We start from the raw sequence: 21563 nt of genomic DNA, 5'->3' as shown, positions 1-21563 counted from the left end.
ATGCCAGCCCTCTTAAAGCTGGGAGAGCATACCCGGGCAAAGCCAAAGGTGCAGACTAACAGGTGAACCACCCAGACCTGAGTGCCCAGCCTAAGTCCTGACAGGGAGAGTTTCCTTTAATTCTGAGGGGTAGGAGGGAGTAGGGGGCGTGATAGTTGTTGGTCAAGGTCAAACTCGGTGATGGTGGCAGGGTTAGAATGTTGGTAGCAGGGTTAGAATGACTCTTTGGTTTGCCTCATTGGAAACCCTGCTTTGTCCATGAAGCTGCCTTACTTGGAAGAGAGGAAAGGTTGGGGGTGGGGGGGAGACAGCCGAGAAGAGAAAGAAAGATGTGAAGAACAAGAGCACAGAAAAAGATACATGAGTCTTTCAAAGTGACAGGAGGGAGGAGAGGGACAAACAGCAAGAGCAAGCGGCGGAGGAGAAAGAAGAGGAAAGAAAGGCAAGATGTGGGAGGACTGGAGCAGAGACAAAAGCGCGGAGAGACAGACAGCGACAAGTGGAGAAAATCTGGGAAACGTGAGCGGCAGCAAAGCGTTGAAACCCGGTGGCCTCTCCCGGACCGTGCGTCTTCCAGGCGCCCCGGCTGCCCTATCCCTCGGCACCACTGCACATCGCTCAGAGTGGCGGCCTGGTCCCAGTTCTCCGGGGCCACCAGGGCCTAGACTCTCGCCTTCTGGATACATGCTCTGCTCCGCCAAAACGTTCTTGCTCCGCGAAGTTTCAGCCACGTGGGGAGGGGCGTGGCCCAGATGCTGAGGCGTGCCTTCGATTGGCCAAGGGGCGGGTTTCTTGGCGGCGCGCCGGCCGGACTCCTCCTCCAAAGGCGGGGCCTGAAAATTCACAGCTGGAAAGGGTGGAGCCCGGGCGGCGCAGCTGGAAGGGGGCGGGGCCCGACGCTCCAGGCTTGCCGCGGCGGGCTGGGGGCGCCCTGGGCTGCCATAAAGTGAATGGGCGCCGGCGGGGGGTGGCAGTCCGCCGCGAGGCTCACTCTCTCTCTCTGCGAGTCCGAGAGCGCCGGAGCAGAGCGGCGGCCCGGGCGCAGGGGGGCGGCCCCCACCCCGGCCGGGTGCCCGGCCCCTGGCCCCTGCCTGCCCTCCAGACTGCCGCCGCCGCCGCCGCTGCCGGGAGTCTGCCTGTTGCAGGACTCACTGTGAGTGCTCGACCGTGCGGGGACAGGGGCTCATGGGGACGACGGACCACGACCGAACTTCGGGATCCCCAAAACAGGACCTGGGTGGCTGAACTGGGGAACGGTGCCTGGGGAAAGGGTCTAGACTGGGAGGGTGTACTGCAGAACCGGGGCCGGGACTTAGGAAAACGAAAACTCAGCGTCGGGACTCGGGGGACAGACAAGAGGGAGACTCAAGGGATCCAGAAGGGAAGCCGGAGACATGAAGCCAGGACAGGAGCTCCGCGAAGCAAGGAGTAGAGTGGGGAAATCATTACCAGAAAGCGCCCTGGAATTCGGGGGCGCGGAGCAGGCAGCCAGGGAGCGGAAGGGGTTGCCGAGGCCCTGGCCAGCGGGGGGAGCTGGCGGCGACCGCACAGCGTGAGGGCAGTTGGCCGCTCCGAACGCCCCTCGCCCAGGGCTCAGATTCTAGGGGCTGCGAGCAGGGGTGAGTCTGGTCGCACACGCTTCTCTTCCCCGCCGCTTCGCAGTTTGGATAGGAGCCGTGTTGTGGAAGCCTGGCAGCGACCGGGTCAGATGGCCGCTGTGCGGGCGGCAGGGCCGAAGCGGGGTTAGCCCTAGTGACTAGGCGGCTGGGCTGGCATGTCGGGCTTCGGGTGTCAGGGTTCGGATGGGTCTCGGCCTGGAGCCGCATGGAATTGGACGGAATGTCCGCAGCGCGCGGGGCTCAGAGCCGACAGAATGTCCGGGGAGGCTAGGTGGGTCTCTCCGGAGCAGGCGCTGTGTCCGGCAAAGGCGGACAGAATGTCCCTGGCCGAGTGGCATGTCTATGTACCGGGCCGCGCCTTGTCCGGCTGCGTGTGCAGTGGGGTTCGCTGTGGTGGGTCGCCTCAAATGCCGGCTCACACTTTGCAAACTACTTTCTGCTTCTAGGGGCTGCGGGATGGGGGTGAGAGGGTGCTGGGAGCACCCGAGTGAGAGCAAAGGCCTGGCCTTGGAGTGCGGTGGCGCTGGAGGACATTCTCTCTCCAACCCAGACTAGATCTGAGCATCACCCCCCACATCCAAAATCCAAATTTGAGGAGAGAAAGCCAATGGCAGGACGGCTAGTAGAAGACAAGGGAAGCGGGAAATGAACCACAAGGGCAAGGGGAGGGTAAGGAGGACTCCAACACAAGCCTCCTTGACAGCTTCGGTTTCCTCACAAACTCTCAGAGTCAGTCCCTAATTCCAAAACAGCTGATCAGACAGCCCTGGACTCCTACCTGGTTGTCAGCAGGCTAAAGGCTCCTTCCAGGAGCCCAGGCCCGAAGAGAAAACTGCAGCCCTTTAGCAAAGCAAACCCTGTGGTTTTATTTCCCTCTTGGCTCTCTAAACCCCACCAGTCCCAACACCACCCTGATGGCTGAGAGGAAGGAGGAAGGACATACATGGAATCCTGATTCTGGGGTCAACATGGGGCCTAGAGGGCCCTCCAAGACTGGTTGGGAAGGATGTCTCAGCCCTACCCAACTGTCCCTTTTGTTTTCTCTGTAACTGGGAAAGAGCCCTGATTCCTTTGGACCCATACAGTGACCACCCACGGTGACCCCAACTCTTTAACCGAAGCCCAATTAAGCTAAAGGGAACAGAGAAGAGAAGAGAGAACTTTCCCAGTCTGTGCAAGTGAGCAAAAAACTGGGCTGGGGACTGAGTTTTCATGAGATAAATGCAAGGTGATGCATTTAGCAATCAGTAATCTAAACAAGTGGGTCTCAACCTCTCAACCTCCACCCATGAATGATATGTAATATGTATTCCCCACACTCTCACCTCCATTCCTCGGTTTTAAAGTTTGCTTATTACTGCCCAAGGTTGTTTTTCAACCTTTTTTTGGTCCTTGCCTCCCTTTGATAAATATAAAGTTATGCCCCAATTACTCTCACCATATTCTAATACATTTTTCAGGCACTTGTGCTCCCATCACCTTTAAAAAATCACTGAAATTATGAGTGAAATGAAAGTCTCTGAGTCAGGAAAGGAATAGGGAAGGCATTGCAGATGGTTCCCTGAAGACCTTAGCCCAAAGTTCTGCATTTGTTAAAAAGGCCAAAAAACAATGGCATTATAATGAAGACGAGTGGAAACAAAAGACAGAACTTTCTCCCATCCTTGCATAAAACCATGTGGCTGAGTGCATGCCGAGTCACTGGATTTTGGGGAGAATGTTATGGACCTAAAGAAGGGTCAGAGAATGATCCACAGAATGGGGAGTCAGGGGCTGCTAGAGAGAGCAAACTTCAAAGTTTAGGCCTCTGGAAGGTGAAATAAGATGGAAGTCCACAAAATAATGGAAGGCCTAGATAAACAGATGTGTTTGCTCCCCAAATCCTGAAATGGGAGATGAGGGGGCCTCGTAGAACTGGAGGGATGCAGGCTCAAGATGGATAGGAAAATGCACGTTGGCACACAGTGGGCGGCAAACTTTCAGAGCTCCTTTCCAGAGGGGAGGTAGAGGCAGGAAGTAGAAATGGAATTCTTCAGGGCTTGGGAGGATCCGTGCATGTCAGAACCACAAACAGCTGCTGGGGTAGAGGGGGCATGGCATGGAAAGAGCTCAGACCCTGGTTTTAGGAGAACTGGATTCGAATCTCTTCAATCTGTGTCACCTTGGACAAATTTATCTTCTTAGAGGTGAAATGAGGATGGATATTCCTACTACCTGAGGTGGCTGTAAGAGTTAAATGAAATAATGTCTTTGAAAACACTTTGCAAATGGAGAAGCACCACAGAAGTAAGAAGCATTATTGCTATTATTATGATGCCCAAACCATGTAGGTCCCCTGTAACCCAAGAATCTTTGCTTGGAAGGATGGGGTCTCAAGTCTTAGAGAAGCCCAATAGCACCCTTGATCCAGACATGGGCAGAGTCTCAATGACAGATGGAACACCCTATACCAAGCTTCCAATGCCAGCCATTACCCCTGCACCTCTCCAAGAAGAGTTCTAAGGAGCTCCCCTAATGCTTAACTCCAAATATCCTGATCTGATCTCTGCCTGCCTCCTGATCAAGGATGTGAACATGGGCCTGGGACACAGCCCAGGAGGGGAAAAGTGGGCAGGCTGGAGCTGAGCTGGGGATAGGCATGAGAGAAGGACAGAGCCACCCAAATCTTTTCTTCTCCATTTGCTCCAAATGATGCATCCTAGAGTGTGGGGAGGAAGAAGGCAGCTAATCTGAAAGATCCATTAGGTCCTGAGCTTTGGGATTATCTGGAGTGTCTAGCCCATGGTCATGGGCAGGGACCCAAGATGAGGATGATGGGAACAGAAAGGGAAAAAAGATAGACAGCGGGGGGAGTGAAAACTGCTCTCAAAATTCTCTCCCTTCTTCCATTGTCCTCCTCAACGCCTTCTTTACATTTTTCAGTTACGTTTCCTCTTTCCCACCTTTCCTCTGCCCAATCATTCTGCTCACCACAGCCAAATAAAGGTCCCAGAGATGCTGTTCTTATGTTTTTCCCCTTCCTACAAGCCTCCAGTGACTCCCACTGCTTGGAGTACTGCTTCTCAAAAAAGGAGGAATGAGGAGAGCAGGCAGGGCAGGAGTAGAAGGGCCATGACGTTGCAGGCTAAATGTGGCCCATCTTCCTGGTGCGATGATTTCACTTGAAGACGTCACTTAAAGATGTGGAGAGAGAAAACTTTATTTTTTTTTTAAGATTATTTATTTATTTATTTGACAGAGATCACAAGTAGGCAGAGAGGCAGGCAGAGAGAGAGAAGGAAACAGGCTCCCCGCTGAGCAGAGAGCCCGATGCGGGGCTCGATTCTAAGACCCTGAGACCATGACCTGAGCCAAAGGCAGAGGCTTTAACCCACTGAGCCACCCAGGCACCCCGAGAAAACTTTATTTTTATATCAAAATGACTACACTTAAGCATGGAATAGAATACAAAACTTGCTTCAATTTTTAACATAAGGCTGGAGACCTCAAAGAAATTTCACACTGGTGGCAGCTGCTTGAGGTCGTGCTCCCAGTTTCCCTGAGGGATGTTCTTTCTTACTGGTCTTGGTGGGGTTTTGATGGAAAAGCTGGAGATGCTCTAGCTTAGACTTTATCAAACCTGAAGCACCACCCCTTGCCCTTCTCTGGAGGCCCCCTCAACCTGACCTGTTTTCCTCTGATGCTCTCCCATTGCCCACACCGAGACCCTGGCCACGTTAGACTGCCTGTTGCCCTCGGAACCTCCTAGCTCATTCTCAGTAGTGCTCTATTATTTAGAAGCCTCTGCTCTTTCTCTGCTTCCCAGTTCCCAGCTCTGGATGTGCTACATTCTCTGAGCCCCATAACTTGATACCACCTTACATGGGCTTCTGTCTCTTTGACCTCCCCCCAGTGTGAGAATTAGGCCTACTTAGCCCATCATTGGCTATCCTGTTTGCCTCCCCAGACTGTAGGCTCCTAGAAAGTGGGATCTGTGCCTTACCATCCTTAGGGATCTGTCCTGGCACCTAACACTTGCTGAAGGAAAGAAGGAAGGAAGGCGAATGGTGGGTGTGGGGGACCATTTCTCTGATCCCTAATTTACCTCTTGCTAAATTAACTCCATCAAATCATCGCTGCCTCTGCTCAAGTCTTAGGGTTTCCTCTTGGGTCTGTGACCTTTGTCTACAGCTGTCTGATTTGCTCGCATGTGCTCACGGCAGCTCAGCAGACCAGACAGGTTGGGTCCTCAGCATCCCTAATGAACTGAAGGGCCTTACTTCAAACGCAGGTTTCTAGCTGGGCACCACACTAGCTAAGGACCCTGGCTTATATTCTTTTACCAACTTGCTACTTGCTGAACTGAGCCACAGTGCCACAACTCTATCCCTTCCATCTTCCAGGGTTTTCTCCCATCTCAGTGCTGGGGTACGCCTCCTGCCCGAGCATCATCATTGCAACTGCTTGGGGGCTCTCTGGCGGCGGCACTGATTTGTCCCTTTGGTGTCAGGGCGAAAGTGGGTACCTGTGGCTGTTGTCCTCTTGCCATGAGCTTGGGTCCCTTGGAAACCATGACCTCCTCTCTCTGACCTCTCTAACCTGGGATAACCTGTGCTCTCCACTTTAATATATCTTGAATATTTTGTTTTCACTGTGGTCCACTATAGGCTTCCTGTAATCCCAGGCTGTGTTTCAGAATCAGAGCACACCTGCAGGTCCTTTCTTCTTCCCAGGGTAGGACTTGTCACCCTGACAGTGTGGAGCCTCACCCCTATACCCCCAGTAGGGTGTGTCAGCGAGGCTGGAGGGGGGACCAGCAGCCCCTCCCAGAGCTGGACTTAACATCCCTCTTATCTCCTGACTCTCTCTGGTCCTGCCTGGTGTTTCCTACCAGCATCCAATCCTACAGCTTCCAGACCTACTCCTTGTCCCCATCCACCCAAGTGAGGAGAAGCCCCTGGCCTCAGTCCCAACTCCCCAGCTTCCTGACCTCTAACAGTTTGGGGGAGCTTAATCCTCAGCCAGCCTGTCTCCAGCTCAGACAACAGCCTGGCGCCCCCAGCCTTTGCCTGGCTAGCCCACCCGGACGCGAGTCTGCGGGAGGCCTTTGCCCCTGCTCTCTAGCTCTCTGTTGCCTGCCTGGCTGTAGTGTTCTTGCCTTGTCAGTTTCACAGGCAGGACTCCTCTCGGCCTCCACCCCTCTTTCCACTAGTCCCACACCAGTCAAGAGCCTGAAGGTTTCCTTCTTCCCTTTACCAGTGGCTCTTGGCTTTTGTTACTCTGCCCATTTTGCTGTTACTTTATTGGCTGGGCCCTCCTTTATGTTCAGGGTGGAGTATTCACAACACACCTTTGCATCGCACTCTCAAATCCAGCATACCTGCCTTTTTTTCACCAAAGGAAATCTTCAGTGGGTGATACAGGGTCTCGGAAGGTAAACTCAAGCAAGGGCAGAGACAAGGATGACATCTAATTTACCACTCTATCCTCAGTGCCTTACTCAATGCCCAGCTCATAGATGGCACCAGAGACATCTGTTCCGTGAATGGCAGGGGCCAGGGAAGCAACTTGGATAGAGTTTTGTCCCCTTTCATCTTTACATTATGTTTTTTTTTTTTAAGCCTTCTAACAGTACTAAAGGTAGGGAGGGAGGGGAGTATGATCTCCATTTTAGAGATGACGAAATATGTCCAGAGAGGTAAAGTACTTTGCCAAGAACAAAGAGCTAGTAAGTTGGGGAGCCAGGACATGGACCCAGATCTTTTGTCCCCAAACCTAATTTCTTCTAGCTATTCCAGATTGTTTTCCTATGAGGGCCTGGGCAGTTTCCACCCTCTACTTCCAAGCCATCCTCTTCCCTCAGACTTCTCCCCACCCAGGGAAACAGACTCTATACTCAGGGGAGTATAGACTTCTCCCCTGGCCCCTTAGGCCTCCTCCTCCCCTACAGAGTCCTTAGTTCTGGGACTGAGATCTGAGGTTCAGAGGGGCCAGGAAGGAGGGGGGGAGTGGAGAGTAATGGCGAGCTCCAAAACAGCCAAGGCAGCTGTCCCTGTCACAGAGAGAGGAGACTGTGTGACGGTGTGGGTCTGTCTGCCTGAATGTGGGAGCGCATGTGTGGGAGAGTATGTGTTTGTATGCCTCTAACTCCAAGTCCAAGTGCTTATTTTGTCTGAGTGGGGGCTCGTGTGTGTCTGCATGTGTGTCTGTCTGTCTCTGGAAATACACAGCCTGAACTCTGCTTTCTCGGCCTCATCTCTTGCTCTGGCCCTTATCTCTCTTCACCCTGCCTCCTTCTGCTGCAATGGAGGGGGAAACGGAGACACAGGTATGGAATGCTGGGGGAAGGGGAGTTTGGAATACTGGAGTTCTGGAGCCAAGGCCGACTGGAAAGACAAACGGCACTGGTGGGATTTAATTTTCCCTACAGGTGAACCGAATCGTCCCTCTTTTCCCAGCGGTGTTGTTCCCATGGCCTCTGGAGAAGCCAGGGGGATAGCTTGCCTTTTGAGAGCACCTTGGGTATAAAGTAAGAGGAGATTTCAGAGCCCCCCTTTTTCCAGCCCTCAGTTCTAAGCCTTTTGAGCTCTTTGGGAAGAACTACTAGACAAGGCTGCCACAGGTCTCACCCAAGGGTATCTCCCTTCTCTCAGAGCATCCCTGGGCCAGCCGCAAGCCTCTGACTCCTGACCTTAGACCTGGAAGGGAGGGGAGCTGAGTATCCCTCACCCCTAGCCTGACTTCTCTCCTTCCCTGTTCCCTTCAGTCCTCCCTCTCCAACCTCGGAAAAAGTCCAAGTCTAGACCCCACCCCTTTCCCTGCAAACAGAACAGGGGCTGACTGCTTCCCAACCTCCTGCCTTGACCTCTGTTGCACCCCCAGTCTCGTTTGAGAGGTTGGGGGGCAGCTGTCCTCCTTCAGCTGGTTGACGGGTGCATTTCCATGTGCAAATACAGGCCGCTGCCCATCTGTGCCTCCCAGAGTGAGGCTCCTTATAAATTCAGAACAGCCAAGTGACACACATCTCAATCTAGGCTAATCCGCCACATTAATGCCACCCTGCACAGCCTGGATCAAGTCCCTGTTAATGGAGAGGCAGATGGACCCCTCCTACCCAGCTCTTCACCCCTGTTCCTCTGTCTCTAACCTCCTTTGGTTCTCCTCTGACCCAGAGGTGTCTGTCCAGACTTCAGAACCTCACTAGTGCCCCTTTCTCTTCCTCCCACCAGGGGGGGCTTGGGAGAGCCAACAGCAAGGGGGACCCTGCTGGGGAGACTTGGAGAGGGACCTGAGCCATCTCCTGGGCCATGTCAAGCAAGGTTTGGGATAGGGAATAAGGGCGGGAAGGTGGCTTTAAGAAGCTCACATTTGCTCCTGGGAGCAGGGAGGTAGGAGTGCTGGTGGAGGCTCTAGTAGGAGTGTGATGTGTGTCTGCACAGACACAGAGGCAGACAAGGCCAGGACACCTAGGGATTTTCAAACTTGTTTTTGATCCTGGAACCCTTTCTTCAAATGCTGTCTCTCTAGAAAGTATAAACAAAACAGGCCAAAGCAGGACTGCCCTGGTTGAAGCAAACCCATGCAAGGCCAAGCTAGACTTCTATCCCTGAGGCTGGCCCCAAGTTCCAGTCCTTGAGGGGATTTCTGAGTAGGGCTCCCAGGAACACAGTTTGAAAAAGCAAATGAAGAAAAAGCAGTAGCTTACGAGTTTCCCAGACCTGGTTCAGATCCCAGCTTCACCATGCACAAGCTCTGTGAGCTTAGTGGTAACTTCAAGTCTGTTCCCTCACCTGAACAAGGGTGATATTTAAGATAGATGCATTCTTGTGAGGAGAGAAATAATGAGGCAAAGGCCCATAGTAAGTATTCATAAATAATAGCTGTGATTATCCCTATGCGAGACATATTGGGCCTGGTTCAAAAATCAAATCTGTCCCACGGGAGAGTAACAGAGGTTTGGGCTATGTTCAGGTGTGATCAGCTGAGGGGCAGGTGTGAGTTTGTGGGGATACTGGACATACATGTGAGAAGGAACCAAAGTTTTGGAAGATGTGGTGTGCAATTGCATGGTTTTCCATGCAATAGCATCGTTTTCCTTAGCGGATTCAAGAAGTGCCTATTGCACACCAACTGGGCCCCAGGCAGAGTTCTAGCTAGGTGCCCAGCAGTGAACAAAATACAGTCTGTGTGCATGTCTGTGCATAATGCCCCTGAGAATACCCCCTTCTCCCCTTAGGCTGCTGTTTCCCTATTCTGTCCTAGGGTACCCCACAGAGGGGTAGCTTTATGTCGGTAGCTGAGAAAGGGGCAGTGAAGTTGAGGGGAAACACTACTGGGAACCAGTTAACTGCGAGATTTTATCCCCATCCACCTGATCCGTGTCCTGTCTCCTTCCAGAGTCCTCCCTCCATGGAGTTCGGCCTGCTCAGCGAGGCGGAGGCCCGGAGCCCGGCCCTCTCGCTGTCAGATGCCGGCACTCCCCACCCACCCCTCCCCGAACACAGCTGCAAGGGCCAAGAGCACAGCGGTGAGCGCACCCCCTACCGGGGGTAGGGGAGATAACAGTTCAATCCCTCCTGGGGGTGACATCTGGCCGTGGGGGAAGGCCGGGTGGGAGTGAGCGGTCAGTGGAGGAGGTCCTGGAGCCACAGAATCCGCGCAGGCCTGGGCGCCCTGTGACCTGCCCCCACCTCGGCCCCCAGACTCGGAGAAGGCCTCGGCTTCGCTGCCCGGCGGCTCCCCCGAAGACGGCTCGCTGAAGAAGAAGCAGCGGCGGCAGCGCACCCACTTCACCAGCCAGCAGCTGCAGGAGTTGGAGGCGACCTTCCAGAGGAACCGCTACCCCGACATGAGCACGCGCGAAGAGATCGCGGTGTGGACCAACCTCACCGAGGCCCGCGTGCGGGTACGGCCCTCCCAAACCTGAGCCCTCCACTACACGCCCGCCCCTGCCCACCCTCCACTACACGCCCGCCCCTGCCCACCCCCCAACCCCCGCCCACCTTCCCTCTCCAGCCCGGGCCTCCTTCTCAGCCGCCGCTCAGCTAGCAGCCCTGGAGGCCTCAGCCGGCGCTCCCTCCCGGATTGCCTACCCTCGGCCCCACACCCGACGGGCCCCTGCCTCGGTCTGCTGCCCTGCACAGCCTCCTTTGCACCAGCCTCCGGCCTCTGCCCCACTTCCATCCACCCTGTCGCCCCAGGCCGCTAGTTCCTTCTCCCACAGCACTGTCTCCCGTGCTCGTCTTCACTCTTCTTTGTCTCCATCCTACGTGCCCCCGCCCCAGACCCTAACGCCCTGACTCAGTCCTGTCGCCCACTCCTGTTCTCAGCACCCGGACTCGGTGCGCTCCTTCCACCCCCAGCTTGGCTGCCCCACTTCCGTTTCGTTTCTCTTCGGCACGGTCCCGGCCCGAACTCCGGGCTCTGGGATCCAGCCGCAGCCGCGCGGACCTGGGCCGGCCCCCGCCCGGCTCTGGCCTTGACAGCCTTTCTCCAACGCCCGCAGGTGTGGTTCAAGAACCGGCGCGCCAAGTGGCGGAAGCGCGAGCGCAGCCAGCAGGCGGAGCTGTGCAAGGGGGGCTTCGCCGCGCCACTCGGGGGGCTGGTGCCGCCCTACGAGGAGGTGTACCCCGGCTACTCGTACGGCAATTGGCCACCCAAGGCGCTCGGCCCGCCGCTCGCTGCAAAGACCTTCCCGTTCGCCTTCAACTCGGTCAATGTGGGGCCTCTGGCTTCGCAGCCCGTCTTCTCGCCACCCAGCTCCATCGCCGCCTCCATGGTGCCCTCGGCCGCAGCCGCCCCGGGCGCCGTGCCAGGGCCCGGGGCTCTGCAGGGCCTGGGCGGGGGGCCCCCCGGGCTGGCTCCCGCCGCAGTGTCCTCCGGGGCAGTGTCCTGCCCTTACGCCTCGGCCGCTGCAGCTGCAGCTGCAGCCGCCTCCTCCCCCTACGTATATCGGGACCCGTGTAACTCGAGTCTGGCCAGCCTGAGGCTCAAGGCCAAACAGCACGCCTCTTTCAGCTATCCCGCCGTGCCCGGGCCACCCCCGGCCGCCAACCTCAGTCCGTGCCAGTACGCCGTGGAACGGCCTGTATGAATGGCCCGGTCCGTCTACCATCCCCGAGGGCGGGGGCGAGAATTCACAGCCTCCCCCGACTGGGGTCGTCTTGACTGGTTTGCGCCTACCCCGGGGTCTGAGAGGGGTGCTGGGGCAGCTCGGGGAGGGAGTCGCGGCCAGCTCAGGAGAGAGACTACCCCCTGCCGACCCTGAGGGTGGACTGGGCCCTACACACAGTCCACACCCCTGGGACTAAGGCCAGGAACAGGGACCAGTTCCCCGGGGGCCAACTGATCCTTGGCCCACCCCGCCTTCTCCAGACTCCCCTCCCCCATTTTCAAAGATAAACGAAATAAACGTGCGCGGACTGCCAAAGGCCTGATGATTCAGAATTGCGGTTGAGCTCCCGCCCCTCATGCTACCCCATGTCTAAAGGAGTGCACAGGAAAGAAGTGAGGCCCGGGCTTCTAGGGCTTCAGTCCCCTTTCAGCTGCCAGCACCGGGATGGGGCCGCTGGGAGATTCCTGGAGCAATGTGGGGCACGTGCCCTGCGTGCGAATATGTAAGTGTGGTTTAGGGACTGGCTACTTGGCAGGCGTTGGCCAAAACTGGTGCTGAGGCGCCACCTCGTGGTCGCATGGAGGATGACTGGAAGTTCTGGTCAGGAACCCTTGCGGGTGTCAATTCTGCAACTTAGGAAGTTTATGACCTTAGATAAGTTAACACCGCCTTCCTGCACCTGTTTCTCACTGTTCCTATGAGGGGCTTGGATCTCTAATAGCAATAAAATTCTGGTCTGTAACAGACATTTATTAAGTGCCTACTAGGCCTAGAATTATTGTCTGCATGTGTGTGCCTCTCATCTTTCCACACACCTTCTTAGGCTTCTCAGTGATCACCCTGCTGCCAGCAGCCCTTTCCCGTCACAGCAGTCCTCTTCCCCCAAATCTCAAAACCCCACAAGACTTGTTGGAATCTTTAATTTAAAAATGGAGCAAGAGGAAGATTTCTGGGTAGAAATATAAATAACTCAGCTCTGGGGATCCTCCTCAGTTCTACCCCCATCCCAGCGCTTGCTTGGCCTTCATATTAAAAATGGAAACATCAAAGTACTAGATTACACCCCACCCACGGCTGACACTTCTTGCCTGTTATAACTTCCTGCCACCTTGGAGCACAGATCCCATGGGAAAAACTATACAGGGAAGGCCTCCTAATTATTCTCCCAAACCTAAGATCAACTCCTTGGTGCCATAGCAGAGAGAAAGACTGGGGCTCCTTTTTCTCCAGCTTTTCACTGGCTCTTGGTCTTGACTTTGACCTTGGGCACTATGTAGGTTTGGTGGAAGAAATGGGCAAAGAGGATGAAATAGGTCGTATACAAGACAAGGGACCAGAAGCAGTGTTCCATTGTGGTGTGGCATCCCTGTTCCTGTCTCCAGATGTAAGTTAGGATGCCAACAATTGTTCCCATAAACATCTGTAGGATCTGCAGGCTGGTGACGAGAATAGGTAACCATGAGGGGGACTTCAGTTTGGCAGCCCTCAGAGTGTAGTACATGTACATGATGGCATGCACACCAAAGTTCATGGTCATGAACCAGCCTCCTGCAGACACCTTGTTCTTGTATCCAAAGCTCGTATACACTAGCACTGAGCTGTGGTGGTACCAGTGCACAAAGATGAGTGGTCGCTTACGCAGGATGATGAAGGCCGTGTCTCCTGGGAAATGGAGAGTCATAGCTGGCTTACCACCCTGTGTTGGGACCACCCTCCTTGATGGATATAGGGACACAGGGGGAATTCTCAGGGCAAGGAGAAGGGTCTTTGTGGCAAATAATTTAAAGAGGGGCTTGGGTAAGAGGTGTTGTTAGGACCCAGGGGGTGGGGAAGGGACTCTCCGTGTAATGGGAGAGGTACGGGGGGCCTGAGGAGGGATGTAGTTGACTGGGCATCAGAGAGACAAAGCCTTGCCACTCACCAAGTTCAATAACCTTGCTGAGAACAAAGAGACAGGACCAGAATCCAATTACAGGAGTGTCGGCGTAGTTGGAGAAGCACACAGTTTTCTTTGGGCTCCCCCTAAGTACCAGGGCAGCCATAGAGCCCCATGTCCTCAGTGCCCCCACGATACTGAAATGGGACAGAGGAAAAGGGTGTAAGGGTCATCCCCAGACACCACTTCACCCTTCTCCCTTGGCCTGTCAGGTCACTGCCTCAAGCTCCACCATTTACCCCCTTCCAGCAGAATGGGTCACAGCTTCTGAGATCCTGCGGCCGGGATCCAATAAGTAATCTAGAGGAGATGAGGGCTGGGGAAGGACCAGGGAATGCTGGAGGATGGGACTGAGAGTTGAGTTAGGGACTAGGGTTAATGGGATGAGTAGGAACCTGGGAGGGGATAGGGCATGGAATCTTGGAAGGAGGGGCAAGAGAAGTTATTGGAAGATATTGGGAGAGGGTGTTAGATGTTGAGAGCATTAGAGGCTGGAGAAAATTGTTAAAAGTACAGACTCCATGAGCACAAGTGGATTCATGAGAGAGAGAGAGAGAGCAGAGGTTGCCAGTATGGGGCCTGGGGAAGAAGGAAAGCAGGGTAATATGAGAGGAGGATGGAAGCTGGGGAAGGAGCTGGAGCTGAGGGAATGGGTTAGGGAGAGAGTTAGAGGAAAACTTGGGGCATTGACTCACTTGGGGTTTCCAGAAAGCTTTTAGGGATAGAATGAGGGTCTAGGGTCTACAGGATAGTCAGGGAGTGGAGATGGGGGGGGGGGTCTTACCTGAAGATTGTAAGGCCGAGGGACCAAAGGATGAGAGGCCCCTGCAAGTTGAAGCCCTTCCGTGACTTCATGTAGTTCTGCCCCACAAAGATGAGTAGCAGGTAGACCAGAGCTATGAGGAATGAGGTTGCCCTGGCAGGCAGAAGGCAGAGGGGATGGGCTTATGGGTGGGTCCTGGTTAGAGGAATGCCCACTCATCTCTCAGGGTCAGTGCTCTGGGTTGGAGTCCCAACTCTGCCACTTACCAGCTGCGTGACTTTGGAAAAATAACATTCCCTGACAGTGTTAAGGTATATAAAGTACCTAGCACAGGGCCGGGGCTGTGTACAGGTTTCTGTGATTATTGCTCTCAGGGGAATTGTGAGTGGGTGACAACTACTGGGTCCATGTCTAGAACCAACCCAGGACTCTGGTATTTAGAAGAATGTGGCAATAGTTTCTGCCTGTTTGGGTCATGGCAAATTGTCAATCCACAAACTGACAAAAGTCAGTTCACAAACACCTCTGAGGAGCTTTAGGGCAAAGTCAAAGAGACTGGGGAAATCCTGACAGAGGTTCCCAACTGTGTCTCCTTTTCCACAGCGGGGGACAATGGAGCATTTGGGGAACAATGTGATAATTGTGAAGGGCAGACTGTCCCTGGGCACCAGCACTATGCCCGCACACCTGCACACACAGCCACAATGGACAGAGGAGAGTCGTTCTAGAAGGTGGAGAGGAGGAGGAGTTCAGATCAACCCCTTCCTCAGAGATCATGTCTCACTCCCCTCTTTCCCTTCAGTTTCCATCTCCTACTTTCCTCAACCCATTTTCTTCCTTTCTCCCTCTCTTCCATCCTGTCTCTTCCTCTCTCATTCTTTCTTTCCTCCAGATCTAATCTCTGAGATGTCACGCTAACTGCACCTTGGACAACAGGGATATGGAGACAGTACAGGGGAGCCCCACACCTTTGCTCTTTAAGAAAACCGTCGCAGGGTTGCCTGGGTGGCCCAGTTGCTTAAGCGTCTGCCTTCAGCTTGGGTCATGATCCCAGAATCCTGGGATCGAGTCCCACATCGGACTCCCTTCATCAAAGAGCTTGCTTCTTCCTCTCCCTCACCCCCTGCTCATGCTGTCTCTCTCTCTCTTAGATAAATAAATGAAATCTTAAAAAAAAAAAAAAAAAGGAGGAGGAGGAGGAAGGAGAAAAGAGGAGAAAAAAAGAAAAGAAAAGAAAAACAAAGAAAATCATCGCAGGCACCCAGCATCTCCTCCCCCACGCCAACCCTCCCTAAATAGCAGTCGTTAAGGTCAGGACCCTGGCACTGCCCTTCGCCTTCCCCAGGTCTCACCAGTACTCCTCCAAAAGGGGCCTCATGTCCCATAATATCTCGAAGTTGTAAGGCTCCAATATCAGCTCTGTTCCGTCCGAGGCATTCATGGCTGTGAACATTTAGTTCTGCAGATGCCGAGGTCCGGAGCTTGAGAAGCTGGGCTAGAAGTTAAGGGCCCCGAAGATGGAGCGAACTTTGGGGCAGGACAAAACGCACACGGGACCCAAGGAACTCCGCGGCTAGCGAGGAGCGTCAGATTCAGGCACGTGGGCCACACTCATACAACTTCCATCGCCGCAGCCACTGCGGTTTATGAAGCTGATTACAAAGCTGCGGGCCCGGAGTGGGAGGGTGAGGGCACCGCGGCCCCTCCCAAAGCCAGGCAGTTATCCAATCTCGACTAAGATACGCCCCTGTCCGGCAACTCGCTCTCTGATTGGTCATCCTCAAGGACACCTCCCCCAGGGGTTTCTCACAGCCTAACCCAAACGCCTGTCACAGGATCCCACCTTGCCCACTTTCCCATCCTTTTCTCCCGCGCCTCCATGCCCAACTGCTTGGCTTAGCTCCTATGGTCTTGCCGGTGCCCGGACAGGCCAGTCTTCCCCTGGTACAGCCAACCATACCCTTTGCGTCAGTTCGCTTTAATCCTGACCTACTTGGCAGTGAGGAGACAGTGGAGATGTCCTCAGCCTCTGATGCCTCCGTTCAGTAATTCGGGTGTCAGTTTCCCGCCTCCCTGAGTCCCTGGGGCACCCAGACCGCGGATGACGAAGAATCTCTCCATAGTCCCATCTGCCCTTTTCAGGTCTGTGGTTGTAGTGGAAAGGAGATACTTTTAATTTTTTTTTTTTTTTTGAAGATTTTATTTATTGGGGCGCCTGGGTGGCTCAGTCTGCCTTCAGCTCAGGTCCTGATCCCGGAGTCCTGGGATCGAGTCCCCCATCAGGCTCCCTGCTCAGCTGGAAGCCTGCTTCTCCCTCTCCCATTTCCCCTACTTGTGTTCCCTCTCTCGCTCTCGCTCTCTCTCTCTGCCAAATAAATAATTAATCTTTAAAAGAAAATAAAGATTTTATTTACTTATTTGACAGAGAGAGAGAGAATGGGTGGTGGGGGTTCTATCTAAATGACCTTCAAGTGTATCCCTTTGTCCCTGTACTTCACCTCTCACGTGGTTGGCTCTCACTCCAGCCATTATCTTAGTCATGTTAACTGGTCGCACCACCTCCTTCTCTAATACAGTGCTTCTCTCTCTTCACTGCACTAGAATTGGAAAGGAACTCCCAAACCTGGCTGATTGTGACATTCTTGAGCCCTAATCCCAGCGTTTCAGACCCAGTAGGTGGTCCCAGACGGTATTTTGGAAGCCATCATTGCCCTCTCATCTAAAACCTGCAATGGAGGGGCGCCTGGCTGGCTCAGTTGGTTAAGCGTCTGCCTTAGGCTCAGGTTATGATCCCAGGGTCCTGGCCTGGAATCGAGCCCCATGTCAGGCTTCCCTGCTCAGCAGGGAGCCTGCTTCTCTCTCTCCCTCTGCCCCTTCCCCTGCTCTCCTCATGCTCTCTAATAAATAAATAAAATCTCTAATAAAATAAAATCTAAATCGGATCTTGCTGCTTTCCTGCTTCAAACCCCTCAGTGGCTCTCCCCGCCCCCCAAAACATTTTATTCATTTATTTGAGAGGGAGAGAGGAGAGAGAAAAAGAGCACACATGCAAGCCGGAGCTCACACAAGTGGGGGAAGGTAGACCCGAAGGTAGGCACAACCAACTGAACCACGCAGGTGCCCCCTTCAGTGGCTCTTGACTGCTTCATGCGTAGGCTGACACTCAGAAGGTGCTGGGTACATATTTGATGGGTGAATGAATAATGGAAGGATGAATACTACAAAAATACTACAGGTGTTGCGAGAGCTGAATTCAAATCCCAGCTTCACTGTTAACTAGTCATGTCGTTTTTGGCAAGTTATCTAACCTCTTTGAGACTCGAATTTTTCATCAGTAAAATATAGACTGTCATACTTGCCTGCTGACCTCACATGGTTGGGGGTCAATATACAAATCACATAATGTCAAGGAAAGGATACTGTGGATTAGACAGACACATGGAAATGTCAGGGTGAGTCATTTTGGAAAATTTACAAATGCATATAGTGTAAGTATACTCGGTCCTGAGTTTCTCTCAAATGAAGATATTTTACATTGTCTTTCTCTGTGAAGTTTAAAGGTTTTATTTTATTTTTTACAGTTTTTGGGGGAAGGAGTGGCTTTTTTTTTTTTTTTAGATTTTATTTATTTATTTGAGAGAGAGCATGCAGGAACTGGGTTGGTGGGGGAGGTTTGTGGAGGAGTGGCAGAGGGAAAGGGAGAAGCAGACTCTCTAGCTGAGCAGAGAGCCTGTCACTGGACAGGATCCCAGCACTCCAGGATCATGACCTGAACTGAAGGCAGACACTTAACTGACTGAGTCACCCAGATGCCTCTGTTTTTCCTTTTTTTTTAAAAAAGATTTTATTTATTTATTTATTTATTCGAGAGAGAGGCAGGGAGAGCACAGAGGGAGAAGTAAACTTCCTGCTGAGCAGAGACCCTGGCTCAAGCTTGATCCCAGAACCCTGAGATCATGACCTGAGCTGAAGGCAAACGTTTAACCAACTGAGCCACTCAGGCACCCTGCCCCTATTTTTCCTTTTTTAAGATTTATCTATTTATTTGAGAGAGAGAGAGCACACACGTACAGGAGCATACACACAGGCATGGGTCAGGGAGAGGCAGAAGGAGAGAGAGAATCTCAACCAGGCTCGTCTCTGAGCACGGAGCTGGACAGAGAGCTCAATCCCAGGACCCTGAGATCATGATCTGAGCTGAAATCAAGAGTCTGATGCTTAACTGACTGAGCCACCCAGGCATCCCTAAAGATTTTATTTTTAAGTAATCTCTACACCCAGTGTGGGACTTGAACTCATAATCCCAAGATCAAGAGTCAGGCTCCACTGACCGAGTCAGCCAAGCTCCCCTTATTATTTCTCAATGAATGCTTGTTTACCCCACTAGTCCTTGAGCTCCATAAATGCAGGGAATATGTCTATTTTGCTCAACATCATTCCCCTAACACTGGGCATATACTAGGTACTTGGATAATATTTGCTACATGACCGATTGGATGGCTGAAATCCTCAGCCTATAAATCTGGGCGACACTCTTTGTTTCCCCAGGATAAACACACACCCCAAGCTTGTCTGGCCTTTTGGCTCTTGGCCTCAGCTTCCTCATCTGGAAAATGGGGATAATATCTACCTCAGAAGAATGTTTATGAGGATCAACGAGATCATATATTTAGTTAAAGAGCATTATACAATGTAAAGTGTTAAGCGAACACCAAAGAAGGTAAATTTGACAAATTTCAATTTTTTTTTAAAAGAAAAGACACATTTATTCAGCGTCATGATCAGACTATTACATTTAGCAATCAACAGCATGGGTGCAAAAAAAAAAAATCTACATTAAAACCCTTTGTTGGAATGCTTTACACTTTCCACAGAACAGAAACTAAAATAACCTGTTATACAATTAGTCACAAATACAGTCCTCGAGTTTTTTTGCCCATACACATGAGTATTGTCTAAAACATGTCTTCTTTGTAGCAGCTAGGCCCTGCCACCACTGTGCTTGGCTGAGTTCACAAATCTGTTGTAACCTGTAGCTTCCCTGTCACTTCTCTGGCTCTCCTCTCCTGCTAAGCTTTGTTTCCTGGCAGTAATTAAAACCTTCTGCCACTGCCATAGCTGCTGCTGCTGCTGGAACCACCATAGCCACCTTGGTTTCGTGGTTTGGCGAAGTATTGGCCTCCACCACCATAAGGGCCAGAGCTTCTGCCTCCAAAATTGCCTCCTTTCATGGGTCCAAAATTTGAGGATTGATTGTTGTAATTGCCAAAATCATTATAGCTTCCGCCACCTCCAAAGTTGCTTCCATCATTACCAAATCCGTTATAGCCATCCCCACTGCCACCATATCCACCACCACCTCGACTGCCACCAAAGCCACCTCGACCACTGAAGTTTCCTCCGCGACCAAAGTTGTCATTCCCACCAAAACCACCTCCACGACCACCACCAAAGTTTCCAGAACCACTTCGACCTCTTTGGCTGGATGAAGCACTAGCCATCTCTTGCTTAGAGAGCGCTTTCCTTACTTCACAGTTGTGGCCATTCACAGTATGGTATTTTTGAATGACAATCTTGTCTACAGAATCATGGTCATCAAATGTTACAAAAGCAAAACCCCTCTTTTTGCCACTGCCTCGGTCAGTCATGATCTCAATCACTTCGATTTTCCCATACTGTTCGAAATAATCTCTTAGATGATGTTCTTCAGTGTCTTCTTTAATGCCACCAACAAAAATCTTTTTCACAGTTAAGTGGGCACCAGGTCTTTGAGAATCTTCTCTTGAGACAGCCTTCTTTTGTTCCACAACTCTTCCATCCACCTTGTGTGGCCTTGCATTCATGGCTGCATCCACCTCCTCCACAGTGGCATAGGTGACAAACCCAAAGCCTCTGGAGCGCTTGGTGTTCGGATCTCTCATTACCACACAGTCCGTAAGTGTTCCCCATTGCTCAAAATGGCTCCTCAGACTCTCATCGGTTGTTTCAAAGCTCAGACCTCCGATGAAGAACTTTCGCAGCTGTTCAGGCTCTTTGGGAGACTCTGACTTAGACATGACGGCGGTGGGAGGGGAGACTTTAACGATGCTTACTCGGCGGCGTCCACAGGCAGAAAGGAGCAATTTCAATTTCTTTTTAATAAAGCTGAATTAAATTAACTTGAAAGTCACAATCTGGCGAATGGTTGCACAGCAATATGAAATGTACTTAACGATACTGAATTACACAGTTAAAATTGGTAAATTTTATGTTACCCCTATCTTCCTGCCATTTTTTAAAAATTTAAAGGAAAAGTTGTAATGGGAACAGTTTTAAGATAAAAAGTTAATGTGCATACTACCTAAAAAGCTTGACCTTTAGTCCTATCTCTGACCCTTGGTAAGTGGCTAAAAACATAGGCTCATCTTATAGACTCCAGTGTCTCCAGATCTACCTGTCATTAGCTTCCAGAAAGATCTTCCTAAAAGATACATTATCTCATGCCATTTCTCTTAAAGAACAAAAAAAATGATCACATTTTAGCTTTAGAAAATTCACCACTCCATTACACAAGTACTGTATTTTATGTTTTTCAACCACTTTACCTCTCTCCACATTATTTTATTTCTCCAGACATCTTCTCTCCCTGACAAATCCTTCTTTGTTTGGGCTTAGCTCTAAAGGCACTTGACCTGTGAAACCTAACCTGCTTAAGAGTCAATTCCTTCCTTCTCTGTCTTCCACCCACAGGACTTTGCCCAAGCTGCCTGCTGATATTGTGCTTCTACAAATAGAGTAAGTTAATTATATATTTTCTATACTACCTGGTTCCCCCACCCTACCCCAATGGTCATTTTTGTTAGGGCACTCATCCTTGAGGGAAGCACACAGCACTTGGCACATAGGTGGCACTCAAAATATGTCTGTTGCTTTGAATCGAATAGGCATCTAGGGGAAATACAAACAGTAAATAAATAAAAATATATATATATATATTTAAAGACTCAACTTCCTTAGTAATTATGGAAATGCAAATTAAAGACTATATGTGTAGTATGGTCCCAATTAACAGCCATTAAATCAAGTAAAAATTAAATACCCAACGCCAGTCGAAGCCCTGGGAAAAGATACATCCATACCTAGCTAGTAGCTGGGTAAATTGACTTAATCCTC

At 51.8% G+C, this 21563-nt stretch overlaps 3 protein-coding genes across 4 annotated transcripts; 1 reads left to right on the top strand and 2 right to left on the bottom strand.

Annotated features, from left to right (window-relative positions):
* The first annotated feature begins 900 nt into the window (after positions 1–900).
* PITX3 (paired like homeodomain 3) lies at positions 901–12081 on the top strand. Of its 2 annotated transcripts, none has more exons than XM_032313858.1 (4): positions 901–1153; positions 9996–10125; positions 10301–10503; positions 11104–12079. In XM_032313858.1, the coding sequence occupies exons 2-4, from the start codon at positions 10008–10010 to the stop codon at positions 11689–11691; spliced, it is 909 nt and encodes a 302-aa protein (XP_032169749.1). In that variant the 5' UTR covers positions 901–1153; positions 9996–10007; the 3' UTR covers positions 11692–12079. The 2 variants fall into 2 exon arrangements, with proteins under 2 accessions (XP_032169749.1, XP_032169750.1); XM_032313859.1 differs by lacking the exon at positions 901–1153 and adding an exon at positions 1541–1619 and having other exon boundaries at positions 11104–12081.
* A 347-nt stretch (positions 12082–12428) lies between these two features.
* On the bottom strand, positions 12429–16080 carry ELOVL3 (ELOVL fatty acid elongase 3). Its single transcript, XM_032313860.1, has 4 exons — positions 15764–16080; positions 14433–14564; positions 13634–13785; positions 12429–13374 (listed from the first exon to the last, which is right to left on the bottom strand). The coding sequence occupies exons 1-4, from the start codon at positions 15862–15864 to the stop codon at positions 12947–12949; spliced, it is 813 nt and encodes a 270-aa protein (XP_032169751.1). The 5' UTR covers positions 15865–16080; the 3' UTR covers positions 12429–12946.
* Positions 16081–19491: 3411 nt separating this feature from the next.
* LOC116572972 (heterogeneous nuclear ribonucleoprotein A1-like) lies at positions 19492–20527 on the bottom strand. Its single transcript, XM_032312504.1, has one exon. The coding sequence runs from the start codon at positions 20465–20467 to the stop codon at positions 19505–19507; it is 963 nt and encodes a 320-aa protein (XP_032168395.1). The 5' UTR covers positions 20468–20527; the 3' UTR covers positions 19492–19504.
* Between the last annotated feature and the right edge of the window lie 1036 nt (positions 20528–21563).

This window comes from Mustela erminea, chromosome 14 (assembly GCF_009829155.1).
Source record: "Mustela erminea isolate mMusErm1 chromosome 14, mMusErm1.Pri, whole genome shotgun sequence".
NCBI lineage: Eukaryota > Metazoa > Chordata > Mammalia > Carnivora > Mustelidae > Mustela > Mustela erminea.
Note: the sequence above shows the minus strand (reverse complement) of the source record. Positions and strands in the feature narration are given on the sequence as shown.